Source organism: Grus americana, chromosome 9 (genome assembly GCF_028858705.1).
Source record: "Grus americana isolate bGruAme1 chromosome 9, bGruAme1.mat, whole genome shotgun sequence".
Lineage (NCBI taxonomy): Eukaryota > Metazoa > Chordata > Aves > Gruiformes > Gruidae > Grus > Grus americana.
Genome location: NC_072860.1, coordinates 22,072,337 through 22,084,338, shown reverse-complemented (window position 1 = coordinate 22,084,338; position 12,002 = coordinate 22,072,337). Strand labels below are relative to the sequence as shown.

General features: G+C 38.3%; 1 protein-coding gene across 9 annotated transcripts in view; it reads left to right on the top strand.

Annotated features, from left to right (window-relative positions):
* Positions 1 to 12,002, top strand: part of NAALADL2 (N-acetylated alpha-linked acidic dipeptidase like 2) — a 491,555-nt gene that overhangs the window by 105,129 nt on the left and 374,424 nt on the right. For 2 of the 9 annotated variants that reach the window (XR_008578279.1, XM_054835388.1), the window contains exon 1: positions 8,988 to 9,205. The exons of the other annotated variants lie outside the window; for them this stretch is intronic. Coding sequence is in view for 1 of the 2 variants with exons in the window: in XM_054835388.1 (XP_054691363.1) it covers positions 9,163 to 9,205 (43 nt within the window). In the remaining variant the exon portion in view is untranslated. Of the gene's footprint in view, positions 1 to 8,987; positions 9,206 to 12,002 lie in introns of those variants that run through there. 9 annotated transcript variants of the gene reach the window in all.

The following is a 12,002-nucleotide window of genomic DNA, read 5'->3' as shown; positions in this document are numbered from 1 at the left end:
TGCTGCACCAGTATTACAGAACCTTTGGATCCAAGTGTTTGAAGTTGTGCTTTAGTCTACTATATCAATGAAGGAAAAGATTACAAATTTCAGATTTACGAATCTGTGTTCGTGTCAGAGATGTGCATATTGTTGGCTATTTACTCCCCTATAATAGATTCTAAGACAGCAAAATAGCTTAAAAATTATTATAGTTGAACCAAGAAAATAAGTAAGGATCAATAAAATTTTTAAAAAATATTTTGGTAGTTTTTGTGTCTGTATGATGCAGTGCTGTTGAAAAAAGTCTGGCCAACTTCTGTAATGTTCTTTATTAATGTTCAGAAATGTTTTTTTATTTACAACAATATTAAATAATTTTAAACTTTAAATAATTGTTGGCCAGCTTTTGTAAGGAATGTAAGTGGACTATATTAAATGTTTTCAGCATTCTGTTGGAATGCCTGCCAGTGTCTTATGAAATTTCAGTACTGCTAGTCTATTAACACATTGGCTACATTGGAACATTGGTTCAGAAAACTTAAACCATGTAAGTTGTGTTTTAAAGTGATGCTTTAAATCGGCCGATTTTTGCATGGGTTTTCTTTAATTTTCTTCTATTGCCTCATACTGCAGTAATTTCTGTTGGGCTTTTGCTTTTCTTAAGGGACTCAAACACAGACAGTCGTAGAAAGATCAACCCAGAGCAGAGAGGAGTTAAAAGACTTTATTTTTTAATTTTATTGTTATTTTTTTCTGTCGTGAGCATTGTTTGAAAGTGAGATTCTGATTCCTTTTCTTAATTATGGGCACAGAATTAACTTCTCATCATTCATTTTGGCTTCCATGCTGGTTTATTTGCCTTACATAATACCCTGTCTGAGAGAGACAATTTATTGATTAAAGTGCATGAAACAAGTGCATGGTGTGTAAGCAGGGGTACGGGTAATGTATTTTAGATCTCATTTCCTATGTTGCTCCGGTATTAAAAAAAAAAAAAAAAATCTCTGTGAAAATATATTAAGCAATGCAATAACTGCATGCTAGTAAATACAAAGCAAACAGCTGTGTTTTCCAAGAGTGCACCACCACAACTGGAATTGGGAAAAATAAAACTTTATTGCAGATTTGGGGAGAAATGGAAAACAATGCTAATCTAAAAATCATTTATTTTTTTTTTCCCCTCAGTTGGGGAGAGTAAGATTTTGCTGCCTTTACTCTCCCTGGAAAAATATAGCTCATTCTGTTTTTTAGAAGTATTGCATAGATAATTCAGAGATGCAAACAGCAATGAAGAGCGTTATTCCGTACTAGAAATGCTTTATATAGAGAGTAACTGATGGTAAATAATTGAACTAACTAGTTTAGAAAAAAGGAAGACTTTATCCAGTCTGAAGCACAGATGAAATGAGATGCATGTGCCCCACTGTCGAAGCAGGCGTGCCAGGCCAGAATCTGAGCCTCGGCTTGTATAGTCCAAGTGCCATGTCACCCACCCATCTGATTTTGCAGAGTAGTTGTTAAAAACTAATGAGATGTGGTTTACTGCAGACTAATGAGATGTGCTTTATCTGCAGAGGGTTGTAAGCAGATGTGATGTGAAAGTATCTCACTGGAGAGGAGGAGATGGTAAATTACGGGTGTGCTGAACTTGGGCTGCGTGTATACATGCATACCGCACGGTGCAGCGGGATCAAAGAGGCTGAGCTCACCTAACAGCTTGTCAGCACCGAAAAAAACCTGTCTTGTTCCCGTGTTCTGTGTTCCTTTGTGGGCTGATTAACATTTTTAAGAGAAGTGATAGGAACAAGTAGGTAGCTTTCTGCTGGCGAAACAGTGGGGTTAGCAAACTGAATCGGCTTATCATAGGTTCAGAAGACAACCACACCAGACACAAGGAGGCAGCAAGTCTACTGGCTATAAAAGTAGTAAATGGGTGTAGGACTATCATTTTAGTGACAATTTTTTGTCAATATGCCCCCTCGTTTGTCAGTGGGTGTGTATGTATCAAAAGCATTTGTCAGACTGGCTTCCTATGCAGAGACTCACCATCTAGCCTGGTTGGTGGCGTGACAAAGCTGAGTTCTGTTGCTTCACTTGATCCAGGAGGGAACTGTTTGCCAGCTCGTAGCACTCAATGGGATGTATGTGTGGCAACTCGTGGCATTTCAGGAAATGACTGTCTTGCTGTGTGTGGCAATCCCACAAAGTAAGGTAATTTGTTAGCATAGTATTGCTTCTCTTAAGATATGTGTACATATATGTATCTATATATACATATATATGTATATATAAAACAGCTCTTCTGTTGGAACAATCTTTAGTGATTGAAGATTCACACATAAGATTCTTCCTGGCTCTTCTGTATTTGCTGGGGTGGAAGGTACTTCAGAGTCCAAGTCCTCATTGGCTTGGAGATCCATCTCCATATTAAATCACTGTCCTTTATACAGTATGTTTGTTATAAAAGCTTACATATGTGGCTGCAATGCAAGCTGACCTACTTAAACTGCAACTCTTCCCAGCTGTGCTCGATGTACTAGAGAAGAGTGTTCATCTTGCTGAAATCTAAACGCAAGGTCACCCATTTTGAAGAAGTGCTTTCTCTGAAAGTGTAGAGTAAGGATAAAATGGTGAAATCTTTTTTTTTTTTTTTTAAAGCCGATCAGCTTTTGATTCCCTGTATCAGGTTTTTAGGCTCTGCTTCCTAATGTGATCTTAGAGTAGTAAGATTTACTTCTTAGTTGTGCAAGATGGAGTTCAGTATTAGTTAGCATTTATAGCATTAGCTGTCTTGCCAACAAATATTAGAAAAACATTTTTCATTCCCTCTTTTGCTTCCCTTTTTTTAAGCTGTTTACTGTTGTCATTCAATTTATCCTTTGCTTTCAATTATAACTACAAGATTCATCAAAAGTAGGGGTGGCAGAAATAAATCACGCAGAGATTTTTAAGTAAAACAAACAACATGTTTTAAAAGTACTTATTTAATTCCACTGCCTTTATAAATAATCAAGTGGATTGAGGGGCATTGAAATTGTTACGCTTTATACTAGATCTTATATACTTTGCGTTACTATTACGTGCAGGCTCAGATTATAAAGTATCATCTTCCGTGCACCAGATCTTTATACTTGTTTGCATAATTTGATTTTGTTTAATATTAGAAAGACCAAATTAGAAGGAAAAAGGAGAAGCTAATTCTTCTTTTTTTCTGTCTTCTACAAACTGACTTCGTATTAGTGTGTCTGTAGCTTTGGCTTCTGTGCACTCATCTTTCAGCTGCTGAAGTCAGCTTGAGTTGTTATTTATTTTCTACAGACTCAGCTATATTTTCATTAAGTAGGAAGTCTAAAAACACTAGAAGTGAATCAGGGGGCCATTGCTGATTGTGATTGCTAACACTTTTTTGAGGTTTGGTTGCTAAAGCTGTATGAATGAAAACTGAGGAGCAGGAACTGATTAGAAAAAGATATTTAAAGAAGCTTCAGAAATGACATCTTAACAAAGCACCAGTTTTCTGCCTAGGGAAAAAAAAAAAAAAATCTCTGTTGGGGAAAAGCTGTCAATGTGTTCTTGTTTCAGCTTTCCAAATCAAGACTTTGAGAGGAGAGAGAGATGTTGAGTTATTTTCTTATGACCATAAAGCTAACAAATGAGGTTACAAATTGAACTGCAGTCTTAGATCCCCTCTACTGTGTTACATTGGTCAATCATGTCAGGACTAATCGGTCTCGGAGAGACAGAACAATTATCCATAATTCAGGTATGGTGAAAAGTACTGTATGCATTATTAACAAACCAACAAAAATTAATGAAAACGCCATGGATGTTTTGAGCCCTGTTTTCTTCTGCATAGTAATAAATTCCCTTGGCACGTGATTTGCTCACTCAGCAAGGGATCAGGGAGAGCTTGAGCTACATGCTAGTTGTCTTGCTGGATGTGCTTTTGAAAAAGGAGATTGCTCCTCTGTGCAACCATCCTCCAACTAAGTGGCCAAGAGGGAGAAACACCTCCTGTTGGGTATGGGAGACCAAAATCTTAGTTCTGTTCAGTCCACATAAGTGTGTTGCAAGTTAGAGTGGTGTTTTGGAGTCTTTTCTGGTCTCTTAACAAAAAAAAAAAAAAAAAAAAAAAAAAAAAAAAAAACCAAAAAACCAACCAACCAAAAAAATCCAAAAGCATTTTTAAACTTTAATAGAAGATTCATTAAAACTAGATCTTTTCACCATAAAATTAATTATTTCAACAAAGTGATATTTTTCGGATGGCAAGTAGTTTTCTGACAAAAAGGTGTAGTGAGTGGTAATTAGTGCTTAGAAATAAATATGAACAAATAAACTTTGTTTCCCACTAAGCTCCAAAGTGGTGGTGTTTGCTTCTGTACGAGGTTTTGTACCACAGCCTCCTTGTAACTGGTGCAAAACTCTGTACCACAATTAGACTTGGAAAGAAAACTCAACTAAGCCAGAGGAATGTGGGATGAAAATCTCATCCGTGATGGAGTAAGTCTTTCTAGGGGTTTGCTCACTGCTCAGCTCTGTGCGCTGTTTCTGCCTGTTGGCGCTCAGTTGCTCTTTTTTTTGTGTGCATCATTTGCATAAACACAGAAAACCTGTTTCACTCTGGTTTTTGAGACTGGTTATCCTTGCTCTTTGATGTAACGAATTTTAATTGTGGGAGAATTTTTTTTTTCCCTTATCTCCTGTTTTAATTGAGGTTGTAGGCTAAACAACTGTAATTTCGTGGCTAACCAAGTAATGCTGTTTGTTTTACTGTACTATTTTCCATGGAACAAATACAATAACTATGTTACTCTTAAAAGAAACAAATGCAGGTAACCAAGAACAAAAAATGCCAAAGCACCAACAATATAAAAACCTGAACATCAGTATCTGTGCCCCTTTTTTTTTTGTGTGAGAAACAGGATTGGCACCGTCCCTTTTCTCCTAGCACTCCTGCCATCGTTGAAGGTGAAATATTTGTTATTTTTTCCTGTGAAAAATGTCAGTCTGTGGTGCCAGACAGGTAGTCACTACAAAAAACTTTATGGGCTGCTTCTCTCCTGTGATACACTTTAAAACACTTGGTTATTAGCTAGCGAGCCTTCACAGAGGCTGGATCCCAGAGTCATCTCAGGGATTTGTGTTCAAGAACTCCGTGTATTCCTAGGGCTTACATTTCAGTTCTAGATATGATTTGTATTATCTGTGCAATTGCACATGTAATAAGTGTGCCTCATTATTCACGTTTTTGAAACATTGAAACTATATTCTGTAGGAAAAAACCCAAACAACACATGTCTTTGTTACGTTTGTAGAGCATGTAGCATAATATGTCTGGGAGTTTGAAACATCTTACCAGAAAAGAATGACAGCAACTGTGTTAGCTGATGGTATTACTTGCTTTGCATTAAGTCTATAAAATATCTAGATTCTTGAGTAGAAATGAGTGTCCTGAAAGCAATTTGGCCAGCACTTGCAGGAAACCTTTGCGTTTCTGAAGGCTTTCAGTTGCGAGGGCCTCTCTCTGGATTTAGCAGAGCTACCTGAGGAAACTTGTGACAATACTCATATCCTCTGGCAGACCTTATCACCATCGGTGGAGAGTACTCTGTTTCTAACGACATTGACCTCAGGCTCGTAGTCATCCATGACGTTTGCAGTATGATGCAGTGATCTGTTTGGCACGGCTCTATGCACAGCATAAGATCTTTTGTAGCCCTGATTGCTGTCATCATCAAATTATATTTCTGTTCATTGTCAAATGTGCTCCTTAGAATCAAGAAACATTGCAGTTGGTGTACGGTAAATATACCAAATAACTTTCTCTTCTGGGAGCAGAACAAAACCACTGCATTTTCACATTTGGGTCTTTCTAGAGAGAGTGAATGAATTAAGAGTTCCTCCTTTGGAAAGCACTCCATTTAAATCATTGCACGCAAGTGAGCACAACAAACAGTTTTAGGAGAACATAAAACCAAGCTAGCCATTTCTCACCATCAGTCATTGTTGGAAGAGGGAGTGTGAAAAATCTTGAGTTGCAGTTCTTTTTATGGTATTCCCACTTGTAGGCTTCATTTCAAAGGAAGAAGTATTTTCAGTACTATCACTCTCATCTCTTGAATTCTTAAAATTATTTAAGAGTTAACAGAAGGTGATGTGATAAAATGCTGGAACTTAAACTACAAAATACTTTCATAGGTGCTAAAAGCCTAAAATCAGATTCTTACTCTTCAAGGAAAGTGTTGGAACTCAGTAGCTAAGAAAAGTATTTTTGTTGCCTGAGACTTCTGTATTCTTTGGAATTAGTAGTTCTCTTTGTATGGAGGAAGACCTCACAGAATACAGTATTGAAGGTAAAAACTAATCATTATGATTTCTCCTGTGTTTAAAAGTTGCAATAACATAGGGTATTTAAGGATTTCTGTCTTTCAAGCAATGGAGAGTTTCTGTTGGGAGAGGGCAGAAATGCTTTAGATGTTTCTGACTTACTAGTTGTAATTTCCAAATATATTTTGCTTTGCACTGCAGAACTTCATTGATAAATAAACTTGTTTTTCTTAATTATGTCTCTTAAATATAGAGCAACTCAAGATCGTTTGAATATGGAAACTCAGCACTAAATGTTTGACTTCCTCAAGTTTGGTCAAGGAAGAGTTTGTTTGGGCTTCTGTACTGTCCCCAGGAAGGGATATGTGCAACCTAGGTATTGGTTCCCACATCATCTTAATAGTAAATGGTGCACTTGCTGTAGTGACCTTGTTTGAGAGCTGAGATAAAGATCAGTGCCCAAATATTTTTCCTTCTCCTGTTTTAGGTGCATTTCATTAGCTTTGAGCTTCAGGGAGATGGTGCAGATCTCCTTTTGTATTAGGGACCTGTTTGAAAACCAGGAATAGACACAGTCAGACCCTTTAATAAAGTCTCAATATGCACTCTTGTATGCTCATTTCATTAATTGTACTACTGGATAATTTCAGGAAAGGTCACTTTGGTTTGTCACTTGTGAAGTAATCACAAAGCTGACAAAGTTCTTCTTTATGCATTTCTCTGCACCCAAAAATAATTCAGTTTCTGTCCTTAAGCTGAGGAAGCAGCATTGGAACCGAGCTGAGACCTCCATCCACTAAATAGATGCTTCAGATGAATGTGTCACTCATACTTTCAAGTGGAAACTTAGTAAATTAATTCAAGATGATGTCTAAATTAGTTCAGGATGATGTCCAGCATTGGAACTGGAAGTGGCTGGGTGCCTGCTGTGCAGCTGGGGAGATTGCCCGGGTGTCGGCTGGAGTCTCACCTCCTGCGCCGACTCTGACCTGGCCAAGGGCAGCTTCAGGTCATGGACAGTAAATTGGGGTTCTAGAAGGGATGAGCCTGGTGAAATGTAGGAACCACTGACTGCAAATTTTAGGCCACAAGCTGAGATTGAGGATTATGGGGGGGGAAAAAACCCAACAAAAGCTCAGCTAAACTAACAGAAATAAAATAATGAAAGGCTCATTTTTCAAACAGAAGTTCATTTTGCTTTTCTCTTTGCTTTCTTGCCAAAGAGCCTTTTCTGACTGTGGGACAGTTGATTTAACCTGACTAATTTGCTAATCAGGCAAGAATAAAGCATGAGCTTTTTCTTGTAAAGTCCTTCATTTTTGTGAACAGAGTGAGGCATTCTTTTGGAATTGACTGTTCGGATGATTCAGGTTTGGGATGTCTGATTCACCTCCAGCAGAACTCAGATGTTTCAGTATGGATAAAAGCTAGTTGCTTGTGTGGGTGAGGAAGGTGCTTAGTGAAGAAAAAGTTGACAGTGAATCACTAAAGGACATAACTGTTTTTTTACTTCTGCCTATGTGATGATTAGTTTGAGGAGTGTTACTGTCTGTGGGAATATTCTTACTCCTAAATAAGTCTTTTGTTTGGATTAGCATTGTTTGATTCAGAAATTCTCCTTTAAAAGTATACTTTACCTAGCCTGAAATATCTTGAAAAACTATCTTTAATTCCCCCCCGCCCCATTCTAGTATTTCTGTTCTAATAAACAATTATTTCAGTACTTTAAGAAAAAGGAGGAAAAAGACAATACAGTTTAGTTTTAAAAATAGACTTATTTTTTACTGGATTAAAAAAATTTCTAACACTATTGGTTAGACTATTTTGAGTGTAATCCAGATGGAGGTTAACATTGTGAGAGCTACTTACTCTTTTAATTTGTCACTGTTTGTTCCTTTAAAATAGTCCTGTGGCTTCTCTTTGATTTTTGTCATTGGCAGCTGCAAATGTAAATGTTAAAATAAAACTAACTTCGTAGGCAGAGAGACAGGTGTACTTGTTCAACAAATTGATCACAAATGTATCAGACACCTGTTATTTGATTTCCACAGCAGAGAAGAGCAAATATTTTCTTGGAACTCAACTTAAACTCTGGCTGAATAAGCTTATCTTAAAAGTTTGTGTCCTTGTGCTGGAGAAGGAGGGGAAGAGAGGCAAAACAACCTTTTGTTTTGTTTTAGAAACCCTTTCTGTTACACCGAAGCCCTTTTGACTGTTACACAGTCAAAACACTCTCAAAATTACCGTGTTCAGGTAAAGCATTTTCCTTGGAGGTAATCTTTGGGGAAAACCAGGGGAAGGGTGGTTTTGCTTTTTAGGTTTTGGGTTCTTTGGAAAGATTTTGCCAAGGGGCACTGCACCTACAGCGGTCACCTTTCTGTTCTCCCTGGTGGAGAGCTGTGGCTGCAAAGCTTCCATCCCACAGAGACTGGCTTGATAGTTACCATCTAGTTTTTCTATGAAATGCAAATTCAGAGGATCTTTAAGATGCAAACTTTCTGTTGCCATTTTGACTAAAACACCTGCCCCTGATGTTTTCAGATCTGTGTGAAAGTGAAAGGAAAGGGTGGGGAACGAGCGAGCGGGAGAGTCCAAGAGGAGACAAAGCAGCCTTGCCTGCAGCCCGTGGTAATCAAAGGAGATCAAAGGATATGATGTCAGTTTATAGAGAAACAGGTCAGGCAAGCCCAGGTAGCTCAGGAAGCCGGATACTAATTATTCACAGAAGAAAGTCAGGTATACGGTTACCGTGCTGCCGTTGAAAGTCAGGAGGTCAAAACTTGCACCACAACCGAGTCAACTTGATAACACGGCTTGGCTCCTTACGGGGGAGTTTATCGTTTTCTAGAAATGGGAGAGAATGAATCGAGTGTGCCGAGTCCGTCCCAGCAAGGTAAGCACACGCAACCTGCAAAATCCTGGGCTGTTGGGAGGTTTAGGGCATTGTTAGTCTCTGCATGTGGGAGCTTGTTTTGCTGTCGGCTGTTGCAGCATGCGCTGCGTGTCCATGCGAGGGGACACGTGTTTTCACCTGTGTTTTGGGGAAAGGAGGAAATCCACATCCCTTGTCTCTGCAATACGTTGCTTTTTAAAAAAACACTGTGTGACTTTAGGAGAGTAAGGGAAGGTCTGATAAGATCATGTAAGTGTTTGGCACTGTGTTGTCAACAAAGGTTGCTTTAAACTTAAGGTGATCTGTGGATGTTGAGGTTGCTGTTCTGTAGCTTAGTTCAATCGTCTGCAAATATTTTTTGGATAGGAAATGCTTTGCACGACTGTTTTACGCAAATTGAGTACCTGTTGCATGTCAGCATGGCATAGCAGATGCATAAAGCTGAAGGATATTATTTCTGTTTTGCATTCTTGGCTTATTCCAGGTTGTCTTTTTTTTTTTAATTTCTGTGGGCTGTGCTAAGGTAACACCGACACATGCGTGCAAAGTAGCCCTTGTAAGCACTTGTGTGACTAACTGTTAGAACAGAGGATTCTGTCCTAGGTGTTTTAAATTTTCTGTAGAAGCCTGAACACAACAGTTCATAAATCTTGCTTAGTCCTCCTTTTGCAACATTAATGTCAAGTTTTTGCTTTGAGAAAGAATGTTTTCCCAGTAGCCCTTTTTTCTTCCAACAGACAGTTTTAATGTCCCAGGAAATATTATCTTCCTGAGGAATTATTCCATTACTTTATCTTAGCATTCAGTGGTTTTCCCCTGACATTCAACCCGTGCTTTTCTTTTGCTTGACTTTACCAGTCTCTTCCTGGCCTCTTTCTTGTGCTTTGCATACCAGCAAGGAATAAAGCTTTGTGCCTATTTTGGGTTTTGTAAGAATCCTCACTCTATTGTAAAATTTGCAAATGGTTTTCTGAGAGCTGCAGTGCTAACTGCTAGTCAATAAGAAGCTCTGTTGTTATTTTTCCCCGTTGTTATTTTTCTTCGTATACACACAAGCATGTTATACCGAGATTCAAATGTGTGTCTCAGACCCGTGTTAATTGGGCATAACTCCGTTAATGCCAGAGCAGATTCTGTTCACGGAGTAGTTCTATTGCACTGCTGCTTTTTTTGGTGCATGTTAATAAGTACGTACATACTACACAGAAAACATACACTAGCAAATTCCATTTTGAGCCAGATTTTAATTTTGTAAAAAGCAATAGTAATGTTCAGTAGTATACGAGTCTAAACATCATTTGTAGCGTGGTAATGACAGAATTGGTATTGTTTTTCATTCAGGATCTGACTTGAGGTTACAGGGGTATGCTGCTCAGAAATATATCCAGCCTATGGTGCAAGTGAGGAACTGTTTCACTGCTGCTAATAAAATAAAATCTTATTGATAAAACTGTTGTAAAATGATTTCAGGCCCATAGTATTTTGCGCGGGTCTCTTGAGAGCCATGATTGTGATTCTGACTTAATTTGTGCCTTTTCTCCATTAGTGTAAGTGAGCTTAGTCAAATGTAATTTCTCTTGATTTGTATTAGTGGAAATGGGACAAGAATTAGGGCTGCGCAATAATACCATTTTTTAACACACAGTGTAGGTTTTTTCACTTGCCATCAATCCGATGTACTGGGTTATTTCCATGTGTGCTTGTTTTTAGAAACTGTCCAAAATAATTGGTGATTCAACTGGGTTTTTTTTAAGGGGGGAAAAAAAAGGTAGAAAAATTAACATTACTCAAGATACCTGTCAAAACCACCGCCAGTGAGTGAACTTGCATTTCTTTTCATGTTATTTATTTTTAGAGAACTTTGTGCTTGTATGACTTACTAAAGGTGCCAGATTGACAGCCCCGGAGGCTGGCTTCACTTATTCATTAGCAAAAGAGATTTGGCCTGGGCAGCAGGTGCACAAACCTACTTGCTGTGCTATACCCATGTGTCTCGGTTCTGCTGTGGAAAAAACCCTTTTTGAGGATCCAAGGGGTTTGGTCCTGTTCACTCCTTGCCTTTCCCTGCAGCATTTTCTTCTAAGGGCACAACATAATGGTCTTGTGATGATTAGGTTTGTGCATTAAAGACTACGCAGAGACCTTTATTTGATTTCACCAAACAGCCGTCAGATGGTGAAGAAGGCTCGGGGCTTACATAAGTCAGTAATTCTCGCCATCTGGTCAATCAGTAAATATAAGGTTGCTCTGCTGTCACAGCATTTTTGTTTTTCACCAAGTACAGTAAGCTCAGAGAATGAATTAGCTCTTGATTCGGTTCCGTTGGTATTCTTCAGACCTCCATTTCAGCGGAGGCTTGCAGCCTGGGTGTGACAACTGAAAAGAGCAAAGCCCAGAACAATAGAGCTTTGACTGCCAGCCATAAATTGATTCCTCGTTCAAGCAAGCACACTGAGAGCCCTTCAAAAATGCACTGCAACTAACTGAGAATATCTTGTATTTTTGTGGTTTGGTTTTTTTGGTTTGTTCTTCTTAGTTTTTTTGCTTGTAGAAGCAAGATCCATTCCTTCACATGGGTTGTTTTTTTTAGTCAATTAAGTACTTTTTACTGGAGAATAAGACAATATTAGCCCCACAAGATGCAATTACTGTAAATTTTAATTTTATGATATTGTACATGAGTTGTAGTTGATTTTATACTGTATTGTGTTGCTAGATGATCATAGTAGTTTTGCTCGCTTGCTAAGTGTGTGTAATACATGCTTGCCCCTCTGGGCTGCAGAGGACACAGTTAAAT